General features: G+C 36.7%; 2 protein-coding genes across 3 annotated transcripts in view; both read left to right on the forward strand.

The window, feature by feature from the left end:
- LOC117779976 overlaps positions 1-25,013 on the forward strand; it is a 59,010-nt gene that overhangs the window by 11,740 nt on the left and 22,257 nt on the right. Inside the window, exons 7-8 of the mRNA XM_034616335.1 lie at positions 8,427-8,559; positions 15,170-15,390. Of these exons, the coding sequence (XP_034472226.1) occupies positions 8,427-8,559; positions 15,170-15,390 (354 nt within the window). The remainder of the gene's footprint in view (positions 1-8,426; positions 8,560-15,169; positions 15,391-25,013) is intronic.
- Positions 18,222-22,114, forward strand: LOC117780059 (receptor-type tyrosine-protein phosphatase kappa). 2 transcript variants are annotated; one of them, XM_034616439.1, is made up of 2 exons: positions 18,222-18,555; positions 18,844-22,114. In XM_034616439.1, exon 2 carries the CDS (start codon positions 18,964-18,966, stop codon positions 21,055-21,057), a length of 2,094 nt encoding a protein of 697 aa, XP_034472330.1. In that variant the 5' UTR covers positions 18,222-18,555; positions 18,844-18,963; the 3' UTR covers positions 21,058-22,114. The 2 variants fall into 2 exon arrangements, with proteins under 2 accessions (XP_034472330.1, XP_034472331.1); XM_034616440.1 differs by having other exon boundaries at positions 18,847-22,114.

Here is a 25,013-nt window from a genome sequence, read left to right on the forward strand (position 1 = left end):
CCTAATTAGTTATTTAAGATTTAAAAAATTCAGTATTAAGGCTACGCGGAATCTAATTGCTTTCTGGAAACTCAAAACTCGAAAACAAACACACACTTGACATCAGTTAATAATGTGTGTGAGTGCATTTTGAAAATGCATAGTGAGATCTTCATTAGTAATAAGTTACATTGGCTGAAACTCCTTCCCTTGACTGCAGTACACATAAGTTGAACGTGAAGTTATTGAAGTTTCCACTTCGACAACTTGCATATACCAATAAGTATTTATAGGGACTAAGTAGGGGAAGCACGTAACTAAAACAAGACGCAGTTCCTGGAGGCAAAACATGAGTTGGAAAGTGTTAAGTTTTAATAAGCATCGACTCGTGGCGCCATAAAAGCCACTGAACGACCCATAGACTCTCTCAAAGTCACACCATTTGCCAACGTAATTAAATTGAGTGCAGCATAATTATACCCATCAACAGGTAGCCAAGATGGGTATATTAACTAAAGCAAAGCACACATGAGCTGCAATGGTAACTAAGATGTTTTTATTTATTTAATTATGTTTTTTTTTCAACTGAGCACAGTCATATATTAAAATATAATTATGAAAGATGTCTTTAAAAAAAATAAAATTAAAACTGAAATGATATGAAAAAACAAATTTTAAGTTATAATGGTCCAGGGACTATGTACAACATAAATTACCTTAAGGTATTTAATTTAATGCGACTTTATTGAAACCATCTGCAAATTTTTTAAAGCTTAATGCAGTTTCAACAATTAACAATAAAACTTTCAGCCCGTTTGTCAAGCTTTCTGAGTTATTTAGTGAACTTTTATAAACAAATAAAATAATGGTATTAAGCTCAATTAAAATTGTTGTTTATTTTCACAGAGATTAGAGGGTAAATTGTAAGTCGTTAGACGAACAACCGCAGATTTCTGACTTATTTCAAGCTTGCGACTTTTCACGTTTATTGCCGCTTTCCAAGTTTCGCAATATTGTACCGCAAAACTGCAATTACCTGTTAACTGTGTGACAAGCAAAAACAAAAGAATGTTTTTCAACATCAGATTTATGGTGAGAGTTGCGGAGGGGCCGTGAAAACCGGAAAATTGCGTGCACGAATGCTAAAATTGCAACAGTCATGGTTATGTTCCATGTGCCACAAACAACGCGTGCGAAAATGCATTGGAAAAGTTAATTTTCATTATGGTCAAAGCCTCTCTTGCAATGGTTTCTGAGCCAAAAAGGCAGCCGTCTTACATTTGGCCCATTGCCGTTACTTTGTTTGCCAACGTGAAAAATCGTCCTTGTGGCTCCCAAATGGATGGAACGTGGCGAATGTGGGTGGAACATTGCAGAATTGGCTGCACAATTTGATATATTGAAGTGGTTTTTGGCGAAAAGTGTTTATTTCCCGTTGATTTATGAACTTTCCACGCGTTTTACTTGCGCTTTTCATTTGCCAAAAATGCACGTTCCTCAAGTTTTCGCAATTAAGCAGGTATTCTTACGGTTATTTGATGGATGTGATAAGCCAACACTTAAAACTATTACTAGTTTAAAGATTGTCTAGTTTGAGCTATGAATATCAACCTAAATATTAATTTAATCAAGATTATGTAAATTTTATTTAGATTTTTAAAAATTTAAAAATATTTAGTTCCTCTATTTCAAATAAATAAATAATATTTATTAATTCACATACAAACTGACTTACAAACTATTTTAAGGATTCTTAAAGTTTCTTCGAATTGAATAAATTTATACATGTGTTAATTTTTACATAAAAACTTTCTTTCGTTCTTTTGTTATTTGCACTCCAAATGGCAGAGCACGCAACATTTGTGAAAAGTTTGAAATGTTTTACTAACTGCAACATTTCACACTTAATTCATGACGAAAAACTAAACTCAATAACAGTTGAAAGCAGCAACTAAAACAATGGTAACTGGCAACTTGCAACTGGCAACTGACAGACTAACTAACTGGATGACAACATGTTTCAACAATTGTTGCCCAAATGCCAAACGTGCAGCAACTGCGTGTCGTGGATGAGGCGCATCGGGAAGCTTAGAACGACAAAAAAACAAGAAAACCAAGAACAGAAAACGCCGGCAAAATGTTTAATAGACAAGCTGAAAATCACGTTTAGGCCATAAAGTACTCAAAAGCGTGTAGCACGGCAGCAGTTTCAATCTTTTTAGCGCCCAAGTAACAACAGCAGCTGAATTTCAAGGGATCAGCTGGAGCCTAAGAGGTTGCCTCAATCCCGTATTCTTTGTTTTTTAGACCCCGTACATAAAAAAAAAATACAGTGAGCATGTTTTCTGGTGAATGCGACCAATGTCCGTCTGTACTGACGTCCTGACGTCTGTATGAACACCTAGATCTCAGAGACTATAAGAGCTAGAGACACCAAAATTGGTATGTACGTTTCTCTATATTGCAAGCAGATCAAGTTTGTTTCAGAATTTGGCCACCTTTATAAAAAAAAATCGCCTAAAAATCGACATAGAGAAATTCATATCCAAATAATAAGAACAATTTGAAAGCTAGTGACACCAAAATTGGTATGTATATTGCAGGCAGATCAAGTTTGTTTCTTTTTTGGATCGGACCAGTACATCATATAGCGTCCAAACTGATATAATATGCTTTTAAGTTAGTCTTATACATCCTTACCAAAAATAGTTCAAATCAGTCTGCTATATCATATAGCCGTCATAGGACCGATCGGTCGAAAATCAAGTTTTAGTATGAAAATCTTTCTGTTTTATGAGATTTCGTAAAGAAACTGACAGAATACGCTTTTAATTTGGCATAGTACATCCTCTACAGTTTAAATCGGTTTACTATATCATTTAGCTGCCATTGAAACAAGAAGTCGAAAATGTAATAAAGCGCTCTGCAAGGGCGTCAAGTGAGCAAAATTTTATTAAATTTTTAGTAGTCTTTGCTTTTTAAATAGTAAGTACGGGGTCTACGACAGTCGAGTATGCTCGACTGTAGAGAGTTTTTTTTTTTTGATGAAGCTTAAAAAAAAATTTGAAGGCAGAATAAGAATAGGAAACTGCAACATTGTTGGCTCAGGTAACAAAAATAACAATGACAATGTTGAAAAAATCAGACTAGACGAAAAGTTGGCTTCAACCTCTGCCAGTGGCAGCACCAGTGGCAACTCCGGTGCCAGGACACGGACACAGGCACGGAAACATCATGTTACGGTTGTCCGCCTGCATGGATGACTGCATTCTGGTTGCTGCTCGTTTTTGCAAGCCTGAATCCAAGCCTAATAGAAAGCGCACACATTCTCATTTAACACCAGACAGAGTCAGCAACGCAGACGGAGACGGAGGTGGAGACGGAGGTGGAGAAGTAGAGCGGAGGCGGAGGCGGATGTAGCCGCAACGAACTGCGCTGCCTGTGCCGCCATTTCGTGTTGTTATCTGGGCCAGGACACGGGCCTCAATGCAATGCCGCAATCAGTATGCATGTAGCGAAGGGATTTCAAAAGTGGTTGCGGCTCGTTTCTGGTGGTTTTTGGCCTGGCCCAGACTGGCCAATTGGACAGCGCTTATCTTGTTGGCTTGAAAATTATATTTACTTTTAAAAAGTATTTAGTGTTGGCTAGGCAACACTCAAAACGGAAGCTTAAGCCAAGATAGACATCCGTCTACTGTGGTTAACCACAAACTTTTTTCTATTTCTGCGGTCTCTTCAGCTCTTTCGACAGTGCTAAATGATTTTGGCCAGCTTTTCTACTAACTCTTGCTTACAGCTCGCTTAAGTGTTGCCTGCAACCAAAAATTATTGCCTTAAATATTTGGCCAACAACAGGTCATAGAAATTACTTAACATAAGTAACAGGTGCACTTTACTTTCAAATTCAAATTGCACACTTTGCATATAAATTTCGTAAATACGAGATAATGATATACTTGTTTGTACATTTCAATTTCTATTAATCAATCTGTTAGAGACTTCAAAGTAAAAAGCAAATGGTAGAGAATTTTATTTTGAGTTATTCGAGTAAAATATTCAAATGTGAAGAGCGAAATGTGAATGGAAATTGGGTTTTAACCCAATTTTAATAGAGTATGCGAAAATATGCCCCCTTTTAAAATGAGTTGATTCAGCCTTGGCCTAATATTCATAAAAGTGCTTATATTGATGTCTTTCTCTTTATGTATTTATATTCTAATTGCAAATATTGAATTTGATAAAGAAGCACTCAATCAATTTGAATTCATTTAATTACAAAGAGAAAACTATTTTGAAATTTCTTTCAAGTGTGCCACAGCTGGAAATTAAAGCAATTACCTAAAGCCATTTAAGTGATATTTAAATAATATGTTTTTACCTGCAATATGGAATTATTAAACTTAAATGCGAAAATAATGAAGAATTTGAAGAAAGTTGAGAAGGCATTTTATTCTCAAGTTGCCGACAGAGCATTGAAAATCTATTTTGATGGCATTTTAGAACAATTTGTTTTCAACATAAATCTTTGGCATGCTGTTTGCCATTTCGACCGCAAACAGCAGCTGCATTTATGTGTTTCAGCATTTAATAAATGCCAACGCCATCAACTTGCCACAACCACAAGACACAACGACTCACAAAACACACACATAAGTATATACACACTCACGTGCAACCCATTCACAGCAAATCACGCGCACACAACAACATTTTGCCAGAGCATTCACAATTAACTTGAAGCCAAAATGTTGTCCTTGGAGAATAACATTGTCGTTGCGCTTGCTGCCGGAGCCAAACAACTTTAAATATTAATATTCTTCGAGCCAACAATGCTGATGATGATGACAATAATGTTGCTCCTGCGGATGCTGCTGATAGGACAAAAGCAGCAGCCCAAGGACACCAGCGAGCGTTGCCATTGAGACGTTGACGACACTTTGGTGAATGCCCCATGCGGTGTTGATGTTGATGATGTTGATGCTGTTGCAGGTGGGCGTCTAATGGCAAAACGCCATGCTTAAACACACTTCAAGTGCTCGCTCACACCCACATTCCAAAACTAAACAAAGGCGATTTCGCCAGTGTAATATGAAGCTGATGGCGGCACTTGAAACTAGGCAACAGGTTACTTGCCTAACATAAGCAAAATATTTTGCCAGTGCCAAGCGAGTGCCACCAAATTGCTGTAAGCTGTCGAAGTAGAACACACACACACACATACATGCTGAGCCTAGTCAGAGATATTGCGCATACGCCGCGTTACCTGTTGCCTCTTGCGGTTACAGGCAAGCATCGAAATCATCACGCCTCACACCGCACACCCCACACCCTACACCTCTCCTTCCATGCCACTCTTTAATGCCTATGAAAATGTTTTAAGCGGATTTGTGGGCAGAGCAAAAAATTAAACAACAATGCCAAAGGCAGCATTAAAAAAAAGGGGCGAAAGCAAAAATAAGTGAGAAAGAGAAATGAAAAAAAAGTGAACAAAAGCGTCCAAATTGTAAACTGAGTTTTTCTCCTTCTCTGTCTCTATTTCCCACTCCATCTGTGTCTCTTTCACTGTCTCAGTCTGTGTGTGTCTTGCAATTGTTGTTTGCCCGTTCCTAAAGTGCAAGTGTCAGCATTTTGCTTATCTGCATCACAATTTTAGCACAAAAATACAAAGAAAAAGCTTTACTTCAAATGGCTCTCATTTTAAATAAAGGCTCCTTTAATGTTGGTTATATTCTAAAGTGGCCCCGATTCAATCGATTTTGACTACTGACTTAGGTCAAGAGAGTAAGCTTTTGAGTTATTTCATATTTATTTCCGTTTCATATCTGGTACCAGAACTGGACCGGTTACCAAACTATAAATAAATAAATAAAAATATTTTTCTTTTAAAGCAAAGAGACCCACCTTTGGAATTTTGAAAATTTAAAATCTCCAATTTCCAGTTTTAAGCGACTCCTTATATTAATAACTATATAAGGAGTCGCTTAAGTACACATAAAACTTTAAATTTGAGTCTGAGACGTTTCCTTTTTTTGTGAAAACTCATGTCAAATTATACAAAAATTGTACTTTTAAAGTTGCTAGGTCAAAGGTTTGACCAACTTTATACATTCATAGCTTTGTCAAAACTGATCCGATTTCAAGCAGAATGTCACATTGATCATGATTTGGCCTCTAAATTCATCCTGCATTCAAATGTATGAAAAGGGTATCCGCATGAGATTTTCAAAAACCCAAAACGTTTAATATCAAGTTTCAACTTTTATACAACTTTTTATGTCATAATTAATCTAAAAAATTCTCGAACATTTTAGAGGTTTTCAAAATTGATTTGTTGTATCGGTACTCATACCAGAAGTGACAAAATCGAAATAGAACCGTTTACCGAAACCGGTACCGTTTTTTGCTTCGGTTTGATTCCTTACATTATCCGTTTACATTTATTCTTAACGATTAAAAAATTGAATTACATTTTAAGGTAAGGTCTCTTACTAAATTTTCTTTTAAATATTTATTGCTAGATGGCCAACCCGAAACGTTTCTGACTCTTAATGTCCTTTGGTTTCTTAAAGTTGTTTGTTAATTGCGCATGTATGTACAAGTTCGCCTCGTATTTGTTCAGGTATAAGTTTTAACAGACACTTTTCGAGCCGTAAAACGAATTCAAGCCACTAGATCACGTTATATCATTAGGGAAAAATAAAAGCACGTACGTGTCTCCATCGAACAGGAAGCATTCAAAATGCAAAGAACAATTCTAAACACATACTCAACAACAACAACAACAACAGCATGAGCAGCGAATGAAACAACAACAACAACAAAAAGAGCAATTAAAAAGTTTTAGCTTTTTACTCGGCACACAAATAACAAAAACAAGATGAAGGAGCAGAATAAGGGCCAAAAGCAGCAAATGCAATAAATAATTTTTAATATAAATTCGTGAGCAGGCTGGACGAGTGCCAAAATCCAGAATCCCGGAACAGGGAAGCCGAAGCGAAAGCTGAAACTGAAATCTAGGCAGAGACACAGAGCTGAGCCCTCTGAGCACGTATATCCCAAATAGTATTTCAAGGCAGTAAATTAAAAGCAAAATACTGCAAATGTTCATTTGCCAGTTGCCATAAGCATGATGATCATGATGATGATGATTATGATAAAGTACATACATTAAAGCAACGCAATTCATAGAGAGCATTCACGTTAGCCAGGTTGGCATTTCAGAACTACAACTTTTCAATAAGCGAGTCAAGTGCTGTGGTCAAAAAACAATTTAGCACAGCTAGAAAGCTAGAAAGAGAGCAGGAGTTAAAGAAGAGAGAGAAGGGATTCCTGGTTGAATTTGTATGCCTAGGCCAAGCCAGCGCATCAAATTTGTGTAATTTTAATTGTTGAACTAGTAAATTTGCACTATTGCACCCCCCGCTTAGCCCACATCAGCCCCTATCCCTCCCGTTTCTCCCCATTATTACCAGCATATAGCAACAATAATAATGGCAACTGCAAATTCCATTTGTGCAGAGCGCAAAAGTTTATCCACATGGTCCTTGAACAGCATCCACATGTTTTAGCTGCAGATGCACGTGGTTGATTTTTAGTTTTATTTTGTACCACCTACATAATTGGTATTTGAGTTATTCAATGGGTATGATTGATCAAAATATAGCTCTAAATATTATGATTTGATAATGGATTAAACACAGATAAAATTGTAGCTATATTTTCTATTCATAAGATCTGAATCAAAATAAATTATTGACAGTTACAGGGTATCTACATGTTAGATACTCACAAACTGTTCATATTACCTTGTTCTTAATTCCTTCTAACACTCATTTTCCTGTGGCAACTCTGGTTATTGTTGCACAATTCCGGGTTTTGTTCTATAGTGTGTCGAGTTTATCGGAGACAAAAGTGAATGAACATTTTCTCAATTCGGGTTAATTGTATGGCCATTGGCGTATTTTGGGTTGAGATGCCTGGTGAGAGTACGTTCATTACCGTTGCCCAGATAAACGTTTGCATAAGGTATTTGGAAATTGTGCTAGCAATATTATTGCTGCTATTGTTGCCACATGTCATTAGTCGGTTGCCAATGCCAATGTGTGATACCCTTCCTTCCCCCCTGAACTTTTAGTCCGGCACATGGAATTTTGAGGCAAATAATGAAAAGCTGCAATAAACGATAACTGTGGTAATGCTCGTGTACAATTTGATTGTATTGTTAGCCTGGCTAGAAGAACACCAGTTTTAATTCGTATGTGTAGCTCTAAAATGTTGTTCAAATTCAACTCATTTAACGGCATGTTAACGAAATAATTTTAGAAATACTCTAGAAAGCTGTGAAAATATTAATAAAGTTAATAAAGTGCACACTTTAATGAGAATATCATTAATATTTTTAGAAAATAAATATAACTAATAAATGTTATTTCCATTACTTCTTGCAGTTCTGGGCGGCTTATGTTCCCTGTGAGGCTCAACATCGCGATGCGGTACAGTTGACGCTGGAACAGATTGATGTGATCAAAAGACTAACCGATCGATATTCACCGCAGTTAACCACTTGTACATCGGCGCAGGGTAAGTAGAAATGACAGAAGTGCCAAAAATATTACACATACGCCGCATATGCCAGTCGGCATACCAAAAGTTTAGATGACAACGAATTTAGGTGGAATGTGAAAAACTCGCAATCCACGCATTCAATTTGGCGCTAAGCAGCCAACTTTTCGCGAGTTCTTCAAAAGTATCTTGACTGGCAACAACCGAAATATATGAAAATCCAAAAAAAAAGTCTGGAAAAAGTATGCGCAATAATAACGAGTAGATGTAGAAAGAGTAGCGGCAACAGCAACAGCATCAGCATCGGAAGGTTGTTGTTGTTGCATTTGCAGTGCTCAGACCTCCACTTGAGGCAACTGCTTACCGTGTGCCATATTTTTGCGCCATTTCCTTTGATATTCTGCACTCACCTAGTTACCAGCAGGTGGCACAAGAACTGCGGCAGGCCCAATTCATGTTTAGCTCCTCAACAGTCGACTGCCACAAGGGGTCGCAACTGATGTTGCAAGAAACTGCAAGTTGCATGCTTTGACTTATGTTCGAGTTCTCCGGAGAACATTTTAGTTTCCTTCTACTTGTTCGTATTGTTGCTCCTCTCGATGTTGTTGTTGTTTCTGCGTTCTGCTTTCCGTTTTGCATTTTGATTTGCTGCTGACTGGCGACTTGGCAATCTTTTAGTATTTTTGTTGCGGGAAAAACAAGAAAAATCTACAAACAAGAAATAACTTCCGGCATTTTGCGTTGAAACATTTATACAGCCGTAAATGGAAATGTCAATAAATCATATGGCTATAAAAATCATGTACAGGAAAAGTTTTTGCACCAAAATGCAGCAGAGGAAATACCCCAAAAATAATCGTACTTGCAGTAACAGCAATTTGTGATAAGAAACGCATATGTTTATCTACAAAAAACAAACTGTAGACTGTAAACTTTTGACTGTTTTGACTGTTGACAGAGGGTTGCCGATAGCAACAACAAGAATGCGCAAATGCTGCAATTTTTTAAGAGCTTCAAACAGACTGTGAACAATTTGCGTAGCAGAGCAGACATAAAAAAACAGGAAATGGATACGAAAAACTGCAAGTAGACAGTTTTTAATTACTTAACTCAGACATTGTACGCCTTCATGTGGCAAAAAAAAATGTTGAAAATTGTGAAAAAATACTACTCGATTTTGATAGGTTGTAAGCTAATGAAATTAAGATTGAGGTGTTCATCGAAGCACGTTTCCATGGATAAAATGATTGAAATCAATTGATTGAAACAAGATCGATTTGATTGCTAAAAAAAAATAGAAAAGTAATCTACATGTAAGTCAAGTGCGTATCTGAGAAACTCAAACTTATATTTCAGCTTGACTAAACTGAATAAAAGCTGGAAGCACATTGTATGATGGATTTGCCTACTAGAAAATTATAGTCCAAACACTTGAAAATAAGAGCTTCAGACGTAAAAAAGGTAAATTCATTGCGTAAACGTAATATTTAGATAGTTTTAACAGAATTGAGTTTATTATTCAAATACATACAGTCATCTAAGTTTAGTTCTGAGAGAGGGTTTGCTAATTAAAACTAGGCTGACTGTTCAGTCAAACAATTAACTATTGATAGGAATCATTCATGTTTACTAGACGTATACGTAATGTTCAATTATTTGTGTATGATTGAAGTTTAAAGCTTATTATTAAATCTCTGCTACACTAACCACATATTTTACACTCTTGAATAACTGGATACTGGATATTAATAAACTCCCTTATACTCAATAAACGATTTGATATTTGCACTTAACATTCCCAGCTACAGTTCGTAGTAAACCCTTTGAGACACCGTAAATATAGCCAAATCAAAGATGCAAGCACAAAGTTGAGCTCCCAACTGGCGCACTTGGCCAAAAAACTTACACCTCCTTTGCCTTCCCTTTTGACCATTGGACTAAATCGTATGGCACGTGAAATTTTGCAGCTGGTGTTGCATAAAATAAAAACCAACAATTTATTTGAAGTACAGCAAATAAATTCGGTTGGTTGAAATTGTAGTTGAGCTCACATGTCGTGTAAATAAAATGCGAATGCAAGTGACCATTGAGCGAGTGCAGCAAGGCGTGGCTACGCTCCCCAGCGCCCCCGCCAGCGGTCCATGCGTCCATCCGAGTCTCAACCAGATGTTGAGCTATGCCAAAGTGATTGTAAAAAATGCAAAGCTAACGAACCGAAACACAACGCGACGACTGACGTCCCACCTCCTGCCTGTCTGTCTGTCATTCTGTCTGTCTGTCGTCCTTTCAGTCACGGATTCCCCAGCTCTGTTCTCTCCCAGTCGTCCTGATAAATCCTGGCTGCTTAGTTACAGCAGGCAGCCATCCAAGCAGGCATCATGTACAAATGAGCATTGCATTCGCGTTGCATAAACACAATAAATACAGATAGAAAGAGAACGACAAAGAGAAAGAGAACGAGAACGAAAGAGAAAAATGGAGAAAGAAAATTCTAAAATCTGAATTTAACCAGAAGTTTATTTTCTTTTGTGCCAATTCTGTCACTTGCCAGCATTTTGCTACTTTACATTTCATTCCCAGTGTTATTCCATGTGTCGATTTGCGAATGCTTTCCATTCGCAATTTTCAATTTCCACCTTCGAAATGTGTAAACTTCAATTTACATTGAGATGCCGAGACAGGGACTGAGACTTAGTTCTCTGAACAGCAAAATTGCATTCTGTTTAGTAACATTCTAATGCCCTTTCACTGGGTTTACATTACCTGTCACTTTGTTTGCCCATAGAATTCGTTTAAAAGCACAAAATATGAAAATATTCATAAAAGCTGACACATTTCCTTTGAATTCAGTTCTATAATCCCATAAAAGAGTACTTAGCAAAACAGATAAATAAATTGAACAGAATATTCATAGCTTAGATAGAATTCATAAATTAAGTATATGCTTCAAGAGCTTTTCTAGAAATGCATAAAAAATATTTAATTCTTCATATATAATTTTTGTTTATTTATTATATTTCATTAAAAATGTATCATACAACTACAGATAAAATTGCTATTTTTCAATTTGTGTCTCCCTTTTATTAATTATACTAAAACTAATTAATTTATTTGTGGGTGTATAGTAAGTTTGTATCTTCTTTAGAGTAAACTTATGTAAATATTCATAGACGTATAACATTCAGATTGTGTCTAAGACACCTTAAGTTCTACCTTTACCAGTAGGATCATATAACAAACCCCATTTCAATCACTTTGGCGATGTTGGACAATATCAGCAAAGTGTATTCTAGTTTCGAGCCATAAGAGGAGAGTACATCATACATGTATGTGTGGCCTTCTACATTTGGTTTATTGCGTCAAGTGGCTTTTGCTTTGGGGATTTTCATTTTGAAATGTGTTGGAGAATTCGTTTCTCTATTGCCTCAAATCGCATCCGATACATGGGCCATATATTATACATTACGTTTGGGCCATGGTCGCCGTTTGTGCCCAGTCACAGACAATTACATGCTGGACCAGTATTGGAATCGAGTCCTTTTGCCTGTGCCAGTCCCTTGTCCACTGTCCCTAGTCCCTAGTCCATTTCCTCGATGCTGGGTACAAAAATTGAGCTTCAGCTCACGTGGCGCATTTTAGTGCTTTTGCTTGCTCTCGTTCGACTGTCACAGCAACAACACCAACATCAACAACTAAAATCAGCAACTGCACTAAAGGTCTGGCCAGAATATTTGTTTATTTGCTCCATATTTTAGGGTTTTACGGCAACGACGACATCGAGCAGGTTTTGTGGCAGGTATTTGCTTGCCTTGCTTCCATAACAATGGCAGTCAGGAGTTGCAGGACTCGCAAAAGCAGCAACAACAACAACAGCTTCTTCAGGACAGCATTTTCTACAAGTGCGCCCTTTTGATTTTACGTAGCTTATTTACTTATTGCCTGAAAACTAGCAAGAGAGTCCCAGTCTGAGTAAAGGTCCTTGGTCCTTCCTCTTCTTCCACACCTTTCTTTGGTTTCCTTTGTGGCAATTTATTGACTCGATTTCTCCTGTGTGTGACATTTGATATGTTATTACAATGCTTGATTTGAATGCAGCAACAAATTATTGAATCGTTTTCTGTGTGTGTGCGTTTCCTTCCTTTCTCATACTCATACCCATGCCAGAGAGGATATTCAATAGGTACATTAATCAGAATTCAAATCGCCACAGAACATTGTTGTGCTACAATAATGGATATTGCAGTTAGGACCTTAGTTTTAATGGCAAATATGCAATTGAAGTCCATTCGATTGTATTTTCAAATATATCGGCATGAACTATGCATTAATTATAATTATAGGTACTATTACTTGCAGGATAATGGGTGCAGTGAGCTCCAAATTAAGCTGAGCTGCTCTTTGTGCTTCGATATATGTACATACATATAGGCCACATATTGTTGACAACACTGTCGTAGGCTCTTCAACCTCATCTCAGTAGTCTCATTGTCTTGCGAGTCTTGTAAGCATACAATCCTAGACACCACTGTAACTACAAGCACACATACTCAAAGGTCAGGTCTGTTAACCGCGATCATATTAACAGGGATAGCTGGACTTGCCAAGCCATTGTTGCCAACTCTTAAAGAGAATTATACTCATAAACCGTTATAGATAATGTATATGTATGTATGTATGTATAATGTGTATCAACTTTGTGAACATAGTGCTTTTCTATTAATATCTTTATTAAAATGAGTGTGCCATTTGGAAAACTGTTTCAATGTACCTACATTTTTTTAAATTTTCGAAATCACTTAAGTTTTCAATATTTCATGACATTTCTTGACATTTAAATTAAAATGATTCTGCAACTAAGTTTTCTTAATTTCTAAAACTAACATTATTTTCAAACATTTTTCATTATTTTCATAATTTTTAACATATTTTTGATAGCTCATAAGTTTGATTCTGCATACATATTAGTTTACTTTAGAAACCAATTATTATTTTTGACTTTTTTTATGTAAATGGAAAATTTTCACTTTAGCTGCACCTATGACTGTGAGGATAATTTTTATTCGCTTTTGCGGATAGTAAAGGAAGTTAAGTATTATCTTTCTAACTTTGACTTACGTCACAAACGTAAACGCCATGTTTGTCAATCATTGCAGCAAGTGACATTGTTGCCAATTACTGCGAAATCAACAAACTTTTAGCTGTTCCCACTTAGACGCCACAGTGGCGACTAGCATGACATGCATAGACGTCACTGTAGTGCTGAATTGTACATATAAAAAAATATATTTTTCAATATGTATATACGGTATACCCTATAACTATAAAATTCACCGTTGGCAACTTGCAATGTTTGTTTCTCAATCGTGCGCAGTTTCAGTTCAATTACAGAGATTCTGACGTCAGCCGCTGAATGACGTAGACTGTCATGCAAACGATTGTAAAGGGAGGGTAGCAAATAAGTTGGTACACTGAAAAAAAATACATTCATCTTAAATATTTTGTTCTTAAAGTAAGATTAATTTAAGACCAAATTACTGAAACTAAGATTATTAATCTAAAAAATCTTAAAATCTTAATATAAGAATAAAAATCTTAAATTGTTAGGAAAGTATAAATAGGTACTATTTTGTATCAAACAAATGGTCGCGAGGCCGCTTCAGTTGTGAAGCAATAGGCAGCGGTTCGAATATCACTCGTAACAAATTACAATAACATTTAAAAAATTACTAAAACAGAATAAAATGTAAATAAATGAAAATTTAAAAACAAAATTATAAATATAAAAACTTTATTTTATTTTGATTTTATTTTAAGAAAATTTATTCTAAAAATAAAGAACTTTGTCTTATTTAAAATGCTCTTTAAAACAAGATGAGTATTCTTAATTTAAGAGTTTTATGTTCTCGACGCATTTTTTAGACCAAAAACCTTAGTTCTGAGATTAAAATCTTGATTTTAAAACATTTTTTTTATCAGTGTATTACTTGACACAATTTTTTCTCTTATAAAACGTGAAATAATTACCTTGTACATTTGACAAAGAAATGATTTTAAATTGGCAACTCGAAAGAAATACTTAATGACTCTCACTCAGTATAAAATTGGAAAGTTTGCTCAACCAGGCGAACTGCAGAAACAAAAACTCAACTTGTTTAACAACTTTATGCAAACATTGCTCAACTTGCTGGCTAAAAACAATACAAGAAACAAAACAAAAAAAAAAAAACAAAGAAAAATATAAAGAAACTTAAAACAATGAACAATACTATAAGCAAGTATTTTGACAAGTGCTTGGCAAGAGAACCAAATAGAATATAACGAAAGAGATCAAAGCTGCTGGCCAAGACAAGCGTAAATATTGCATAGCACATCACAAATGCCATGTTGGGAATAAACTGACAGATAGACAGACGAGTAGACGGACAGACGGACAGACGGACAGATGAACTGAGACCGCAATGAACAGAGAGCTTAACGGGGCAGCAAAGCAAATGACAGACCAGAACAACAGTTGTTACTTATGCTTTAGTTGCCAAAAACAATGTCTGTGCACAGTCAAGTTTAAAATTCGACTCGAACAGAAACTTCTCAAACATGTCTTCTCCACTCTGCTCTTTCCTCCTTTCAGACATCATTGAGGCGCACAAGAACCAACAACTCTGTTCACTAACCGGTGTCGAGGGCGGCCATTCACTGGGTGGCTCATTGGCTGTATTGCGCACCCTGTATGCAATTGGTGTACGATATATGACACTAACATCCACATGCCATACTCCATGGGCTGACTCGAGTTCGGCGGACGCGCCGACCTTTAATATGAAGCATGGCGGACTCACCATATTTGGCAAGGTAAGTGCTTTCTCCATCCATATCCTTGTTGTCCTTGCTTGCAGCCGATTTAATGCTAATTAGTCGAACTGCCTCAATTCAGTTTCGTTGTTTCGGCTGTTTTACTACGAGCCTAAATGCGGATTTTGTAGCACGTTAAGGATGCGTCATCCTCACGAGAGTCCTGCACCCTGCGGTCAACCGCAGTCAACGCTTTGTTGGCTTAGCCATAAATGTGTGTATTCCCATCTATCTCTGTGTGTGTGTGTGTGTGTGTGTGAGTGTGTGACGGGCAGTGGAGGCTGGCATATTTAAGTGCTTGAGCTGCGTGCCGGCGCCATTTGAGCCAGTCAGTGAGGGTGGCACTTTGTGTGGGTCTCTAATGGGTCAACAGCTCTCAAATTAGGTGGGTACAGCAGTTTACAAGAGCCACGCGGCTTTACGCCGGATTATCGTCTGGCTGGAAGGTAGGCAAATAACTTAAATTAACTGCTGCTCCCCTCGACTCCGTATCGTTGCGATGTGACCAATATAATGGCGTATGTTCCTTCAGTTAGGTATAAGTTTTATTGATTAAATGTTATACTTAGATTCTATGAATAGAAAATAAATCAAACATTTCCAAGCAATTATTTATAAGTCATTTTAAACAGAAAAGAAACATTTAATATATGTAAATCAATTGCGTTTTAAATCATTAGTTTAAATTTCTCATGCAATTCATAATAAATTATTTATTTACATTTTTTTAATAGTTTTTTTTTTGCTTCTTGAAATGATCATTAATATTTACAGTCAAATGTTTTTAAAGTATCTATTGAATGAGAAATATTCACTTTTTAATCTTTTTTTTCAAATCTGTAAATCAATTAATAATATTCCAAGCCATAGTTACCAAATGATTGGTTAACCCATGTTTAAAAATAAAAATAAAATTCATGTGAGGGAATTCTTTAGCTTCCTACACTATTAGAGAAATCCCACAAATAATATTTATAAATGAATTTAAATATTAAATAGCCATTAATTATTTTTTAATGTCAAGATATATTAGTTTTTTAATATTAAAATACATTTTTCCACTTTCAAAGTATTCTTGTATAAATTATTATTTGCCCTTCGTATCTTAAGATTTTTTAGCTTTCTGTCACATAAATAAGACAATATTGAAACGCATCTATCAGTCGTTGGCATCGAATTGTAAGCAACTTGACCCTCAATATTTGTGAGTCACTATTTGATGAATGCAGCCCACTGTGCATATACAAAAGATTTGTTTACATTTCAGAATTCTTTGACATACGCTCGTGTAATTATTTCGAAATTCGAAATTACCTCGAGAGCGCCAGCCGCCAACCACTTCAACAGCATCTTAATGATGATCAAATTAAATGTTCAAACATCATTACGATCGAAACACATGCCGTTCTATGATTGTTGCTGTTGTTGTTGTTTGTTCTTCATGGCGCGTCTCGAGGGGCCGCGATGCGCTTCCTCTTTGGCGATGGGCTCTTGCCAAGTGCTATTTAGAGGAGGTGCATACGGAAATAAAATGTGTAAGTGTGAAAATGTGAAAATGTACCATACAAATAAACAACAAAACAAGTACAACAACAGCTGACCATAACAGGAAATGTAAATTTACTGCAGTCATTAAAATTGGGAATACGATGAGTATATCACACAGCGGTCGTATAATTCATAATTTTTTATACGCCATGCCAATTAAATATGGAAATCAAAATGCCAAACATCAAAAACAACAATAATCAAAAATATTAAAAACAAAAAAAAAATCAACATAATCAGCGTCACTTCCTCATTTAAATAACGGAATTTTCAATTACACATCCCAAAACAATAGGCGAAAACAAAATACATAATGAAAAGTGAAAATTTTGCATTGCGCAGCCGCAAAGAGAAAAAAATCTGAAAACAAGAGAGACATTTTTGTGAGAGCATTTTAGGGCGAAATCATATGGTAAGTGGAAATTTTCGCTGTAACGAAAAGAGCGTGCAATGGGAAAATCGAAATTTTCATTCATACTAAGTATAAGGTGAATTGCACAGTGTGAAAGTATATGAGACAAAATTAAACTGAATGAAAACACAAATACGTATATACTTAACAGCAATAACAATAATTAAACTAGCTAGAACAATAACACTTATTAAAGTAGCTAAAACTTAGTCAAATAGTGGTGAATTATAGTTTAATGTAATATTTAATTAATAGTGAATATTTCAGTGTAAATCGATAACAGAAAGAAAATATAACATTCGCAATTTATAATTAATATGCAAAAGAAACCAAGGTATAAATGTTCTAGATATTCGAGAAATGTTCAAAGTCAAGCAGTGTTAAACTCACCCAAATCAATTATACGCCATGTGAAACATGATTATGAATTTATATTAAACTCTAAAATACATGCCAGTCGAGAAAATAAGTTTCAAATAAAATTATCGAAACGTTTAAAGTGTTTCACATATATTTAATTAACCAACAAATTTAAATAGGGCATTAGTGCTATGTAAGTTCTAAAAATATTTCTTCACTTTATATGTGTGCATTCTAGGGAAAAGTATATAGTCAGTCAGATCGCTTAAGGGTATCTTAACGCCATACAATTATTGAGATTATTTATTTTTTTATATAATAATCAAATTGCTGCTAAAATTCCTTTCTGTTCAAATTGATTTTATACCAATGTTTGATTTTAGCCATCCGTTTCCCCCGCATCGCTAAAAATACCCGTCGTGCACCCACGAAGCGTCAGTCACATGGGCCATGGTGAAAATGTTGCCAGGCGCTACTCGCACTCTCTCTCTTTCTCCCTCTGTGTCTTGTTCTCTCCTTGGCTCTCTGTCTGACTGTGTGTTGTGGTGAAAGCGCAGAACATCGCCCAATGCTCGGACAGTCGCAAAACGAAATTCGCCCCAACGAGGCAGCCAACTGCAAATGGTAGAGACAAAAGGAACACAGTCGCCAGTCAGCCAGCAGTCGTGTAGTGAAGTGAAGAAAAGCGATACACGAGAGGCGAATAGAGAAAAATAGAAAGAAAAATCAAATAAATAGAGGCATAATATAAACGACACTAGAATATTAGCCAAGATATAGTAGAAAAACAAATCGTGTGCATTTTATATTTATAACGAAACCCGTTTAGCGCGACGCATTAAAAGGTGAACAAATAAACAGAATTAAGTTACTAACAAATATAAATAAGAATAGAAGAAAAAAGAAACAAAAACATATGCAATGCAAAAACAAGACGAAATACTAATCCAAGAGAAAATGCTGAGCCAAGTGAACAAATACTAATCGGTTACTTCCTCCTCTATACGCAACGCACGAAACGACGCACACCCCACTCAAACACACACACACACACTCACACACTCACACACTCACTCGACAATATATACATTCCACACACCCTCACACTACTGTGATTGATGATGACAACGCAGCAGCAACTTGCGGCAGCAGCAGAAGCGTCGACTGAGTCGACGGCAGCAGCAGCGGCAGAGGCAGCGACAGAGGCAGTGACAGTGGCAGAGAACAGCAACGTTGACAACAGCAGCAGCAGCATGACAGCAGCAACAACAACAGCTGGCAATGGGAGCGGCAGTGGCAGTGGCAACAGCAAAAGCAAAAGCAGCAGCAACAATACAAAGCAAGACAAACACAGGTCGAGGTCATCCGCACGCTACGATGACGTGGAGAGGCAACAACGCAAGAACCGTGCAATTGTCTCCATACCGAATACCATAAAGCTGAGCATGCTCAACAGCGGCCTCTTGTCCTTTGAGCGCATTAAGCTGGAGGCACGGGACGAGAACAATTCCCTATCGAAGACCATACCAAATGGACCCATCGATGTGCGGCATTTTCTCAAATTATGCGATCTGAGGCGAAAGTTTCCAGTGCTCTATAAGCTGGAGTTCCAGACGGCCGCCAAGGTGGAGACGAATACGTGTCGTCATGCGTTGAAGAAGAACAATCAGGAGAAGAATCAGAATCCCAAGTGCATTCCATATGATTACAATCGTGTTGTCCTGCAGAAGCTACCTGGAGTCGCCGACTCTGACTATGTGAATGCCTCGTATGTGGACAGTCTACTCAAACCGAATGCGTACATTGTGACCCAAGGACCCGTCGAGGAGACCGTGAATGCCTATTGGCGCATGGTCTGGCAGGAGAACATCAGTGCGATTGTCATGCTAACGAAGACCTTTGACTTTGCCAAGGTGATGTGTGTCCAGTATTGGCCACCCAACATGGAGGTGCATGAGACCTATGGCGATATCCACATCAATATTGTGCGGGAGGAACAGTTGGCCAACTTTCACATCCGCACCTTTAGGCTGTACAAGAAGGGGGAACAGGGCGAGGTAACCGATGAGCGTTTGATCCTTCAGTTTCACTATACCGAATGGTATTCCCACTCCTGTCCCTTCTCCAATGCCCTACTCGAGTTCCGACGTCGCGTCCGCCTTGTTGTCGGCAACATAATAAAGGATGAGGATGATGTCGATATGCGTGGTCCCATTTTGGTGCACTGCAGCGATGGAGGCGGTCGTTCGGGGGTCTACATGTCCATTGATGCCAACTTGGAGCTGGCAGAGGAAGAGGAATCCTTCAATGTCTTTGGTTATCTCAAGAAACTGCGCCAATCTCGCAAGGGACTCGTAGAGAATGTCGATCAATACAAGTTCATTTATGATACGCTCGAGGAGCATATTATATGTGGAAAGACCTGGTTTCCCGTCTCCGAGCTCTCCGATCGCTTGAAGGCCAAGGCACGTCGCAACTCCGGCACCAAGATGAACGAGTACCAATCTGAATATGATCAGATCTGTAAGCAAACTCCCCGATTCACCATCGGTGACTGTGCGGGCGGACATCGTGCCGATAATCGGGAGAAGAATCGTGATGTACTCTGCGTACCCCCTGATAATTTTCGACCCTATCTAACCAGTTTTCAGGGTAACGCCTTCACGGACTACATCAACTCAGTCTTCGTCGATGGCTATACAAAGCCCAGGGAATACATTGTCACGGAGTGGCCCATGAAGCATACGCTCGGTGAATTCTGGTCTCTTGTCTACGATCATGAATGCTCGGCGGTTGTTGTGCTCTGTCAACCCCCTTCGCAGTCCCAACAATATCCATCATTTTGGCCAAACAAATCGAAAATGGAGAAATACGGTCCCGTATTCAGTGTACACTATGTCATGTCGAAGAGCTATACGAATATTAAGCAATGGGAGTTTAAGATCAATAAGAAAATCGTTTCGCTAACCGAAATGATGGCCGGAGTTAAGGCTCCAACGCGCACCGTCCAGCTATTTCAGTTAACATGCTGGCCGATGGGCCATAAGGTGCCAAGCTCAACCAATTCGCTGGTCTATCTAATGAATATGGTCGAGATTTGGCGCAACAAGGTCGACTATGGACCCGTCTGTATTGTCTCGCCCGATGGTCGCAGCCGTGCCGGCGTTTATTGTGCGGCAAATGCGTGCATCGAGCAGGTCATACAGCACGGCGAAGTCGATGTCTTTCAGGCCGTGAAGACAGTACGGCGTCACCGTCCACATCTGGTCGAGAATATGACGGAGTACAAGTACTGCTACGATCTCGTACTCCACTACGTTCTCCACTTTCTGAACAAAAAGGATTGAGCAGTACTTTTCTTTGTGTTGTTTTTTTATTGAGTTGGTTTGAAACCGACAATGAGGGACAATGAGCTCCCAAAACTGCTTTATGGTTAACAAATTTTATGTCCAAGTGGTCCACATTTGATGCCTATGACGAGTACCTTACATCTATCCATATATTGTCTAATCTATAGGCTCTACAGAACTGTAGATCTGAAGAGCACCTCTAGATCTATGGGCTAGGCGGCTTGGCACACACAGCCTTAAAGCAATAATACTGAGTATTTTTGTTGTGCGCAACACATTTTGTGGAAATGAAATTTCCAATTTTTGTAGGTCCACATGAAAGTTGGACCATAGATATACATATATATATATATATATATATACGATCTGTAATTGAATCTGAACTGTAATATGTGCCATGTCGAATGCCCTAATTGTTGTTGTTATTATACTTATAAATGAACTCTTAACTATTAAATATACGAAAAACTATATGATTATGTTTACAATATAAATATATATATGTACGTTAACTCTTAAAACTTGCTACCTTATACAAATTGTTGATATATATCTAACTACTACAATATAATATATACAAAATATAATATATATATATATATACATATATAAATGAATGTTATGTTTCTGTATAATGAAAGTCGCATACCACTTCAAAATGATGTTGATAATTGTATTTTTTATTCATGTTGCTTAGAGCAAAGCGAACAAACAAAACTCGATACGAACAATTGTTTATTTATATAAAATGTACACACACACACAACCATACTATTATACAAACTTATGTTAAAAATCGTGTATATTCGCATTTATGCATTCGATGGAAAATATTTGTCTAACAATTCAAATGCATATACCCAACACACACGCACACAGACAGCTGCACAAATATACCTATATTTATATACATATATATTCTTGTAAATGTATTGAATTTATTTTTTTAAATGTGAATAAATCTGTGGGTGTATTTTTGATCGATTCCGTACGATACTTTGGAGTAGGTTACGTAACGAAACCAAAAACGAAACCAGAAAAAAACAAAAACTAATTGAATTGTGTTTCATTTTCCAACAAATTTATTTTAATTCTACTTTCAGCTGTAAGTGAATTATAGATATTTATATGAAGATGTGCATGTCTTAATAATTACAAACTTATAGAAAAAATTTACATTTATACATTACATGTTGGAATATTTGCAATTACCTAAACTTCAGATCTTTTTAAAATCTTAAAAACAATTGGAACTATTTATTAAGTCTGAGTTAAAACCTAGCTACCATTTTTATATTTTAATCTCAATAAAAAGTGACTTATTTAAACATGTTGTTAAACGTTTAAAGGGATATACAAATAAGATTTAAGCGCAGGCTTGTTAATCAATGCTTAAGCATAAGACAGACAATTTTATTTTGCTTTTGTATAATTTAATAATTTTTTAATTTTTATTTCCGGAATTTTAATAGCAATTCAACTGCATCCAGAGATTTCCCTGAATTTTAAATCAGTTTATTTCAGAAATTCATTGCCCATGCAAATTATTTACAATGCCACAAAATTGATCAATCCGACATCTTTTGATCTTACATTCCAAAACTGAGTCACTTACAAAAAAAAAAAAAAAACAAAAAAAAAAAAATTCAATCAAAATATTTTTTGCGCACTAATGGAAAATTTATTTTTTCGCCGCTAATTGGAAAAGCATACCAAGAGTAAAGCCACATGAGATGATAAACAAAACAAGATGCTCCATAATAATCGCAATTCGATAAAACCTTGACCAGATTACAGTTTAATGCGTACAAATCAAACAGAGGCCTCCATTTATATAGATATCGCGCGGAGATATGGGTGATGGGTGCAGTCAGAGAGATGGGGAAGGGGGAAAGGGGTTGAAGAGAAGGGGCGGCAAAGGTGTGGCTGCTATGAAATCGATAAATGACAACACAGCTCTTTGGCATCGGCCAGCCATAAAATCCAACAACAATAATAACAGCTAGAGCAATAATAGTAAAACTTGAGCGTCCGCCATGACATCAGCAAAAATAGGAAAAACAATGCAGACATGGGAATGGGAAACGACTTAGGGATACCCTGGTAAGATGTTCTTATGCCAACTAATTGTTAAAGTCTAATTTGCATTAAACAAACAAACATTTCTTTTATCCTGTGACCAAGCTTAGGTTCATCAATGTAATACATAGTTCTTGATGGAGTCATTATACCTCATCACAGGGTATATACCAAACGAGTATAGGAAAAATTAAGTAAAAACTGGATAAAGTGATTTAAGGCAGCAGAGTTTGATCATATTTTTATACCCTGAGCCCATTGAAAATGGACAAAAAAGGGTATAATGTGTTTGGCAGAATATATGTAACAGGCATAAGGGGGCGTGGCAGACCCCCAAAAGTATATATATTCTTGATCAGGAACAACAGCCGAGTCGATTGAGCCACCTCCGTCTGTCTGTCCGTCTGTTTGAACGTGTCGATCTCAGAAACCATAAGAGCTAGAGACTTCAAACTTGGTATGTAGGCATGGTATGGTATGGTTAGGTAGATACCATAGGCAGATCAAGTTTGTTTTTATTTTTGGATCGGACCACTATATCTTATAGCTGCCATTGGAACGATACATCTAAAATGAAGTTTTACTATGGAAAAATTTTTTGTTTGTTGAGATAACAGAACCAAACTGAAGGAATGTGCATCTGGGCTGGTATTAAACATCCTGACAAAATTTGGTTAAAATCGGTCCACTATATCATATAGCTGCAATAGAGACGCTCAATCGAAAATTAAGTCTTAATACGAACAAGTTTTTTATTTTTTGAGAAATCTTAATAAAACTGATAGAATATACACTTAGCTTAGTGTTGTTCATCCTAGCTGAAGTTCGTTTAAATCGGTCCACTATATCATATAGCTGTCATAGGACCGATCGGTAAAAAATCAAGTTTTAGTATGAAAAAGTTTTTTTTCTTTTTAAGACATCCTAAACAAACTGATAGAATATGCATTAATGTTGGTTTTGTACATTCTGACCAGATTTGGTTCAAATCGGTTCAATATATCATATAGCTGCCATAGGAACAATTGGTCGAAAGTAAACTTCTATAAAACAGTACCTGGGCTCAGGGTATCCTACTGTCGAGCGTGCTCGACTGTAGCCGCACCTCACCGCGAGCGAAGCGAGCCGGGGGTAGGCTAGCTAAGCGATTTTTGTTTTGATTTTTACTGAACTCATGTGAGGCAACAATTTCCATTGCTGTTGTTGTTGTGGTTGCTTGGATTGTTGCCATGCCGATTGCTTAAATTTGTAGTAAAGTACTAAATGAACAAATAAAGTAATATGATTTTCCATCTCTTCACTTTTGCTTTTTTTGGAAAATTTATTTATGACTAAACATTTGCGTAGAAAATTAATTCTTATTGAAAGAAGTGATGGTTGTGTACTTGAGAAGCAGAGAGAGCGCGGAGGGACCTAGAAATTAGTCACGGTTTGGTTTTTAGCCGCTCTTTTAGTTTAAGTTAATTAAAAACTCAGTGGCAATTTATTTTCGGGGGCATATGAAAATTTATGGCATATGAAGTTCAACATGACCATAATACTAAATCACGAATTTAATTGCTTATTGCATGCGAGAGTGTGTGCGTGTGTGTGTGTGTGTACTTTTATATTTGCTTAGAAAATATGACTTCTGCGTGCACATAATATTTTATGTTTGATAAATAAATTGAATTATTCTCCTATATTTATTTAGTATTTACTGATTGTATTTAACTTAAATTTAATATTTTGACTAATAAATTTATAAAAATTAAATTTAATTGCATATTATTAATAGTCCTAGCTGATAAACTATTTAGCTAAAATTCTTTATCCTTCAACTAATTCGCCTTCATTCTATTGTTTCAAATTGATTTCTGTTTTAAAATATATTG

Source organism: Drosophila innubila (genome assembly GCF_004354385.1).
Source record: "Drosophila innubila isolate TH190305 chromosome 2L unlocalized genomic scaffold, UK_Dinn_1.0 4_B_2L, whole genome shotgun sequence".
NCBI lineage: Eukaryota > Metazoa > Arthropoda > Insecta > Diptera > Drosophilidae > Drosophila > Drosophila innubila.

Coding starts and splice junctions, on each gene's coding strand:
- LOC117780059 (XM_034616439.1), top strand. CDS start 18,964: ATGACAGCAGCAACAACAACAGCTGGCAATGGGAGCGGCAGTGGCAGT.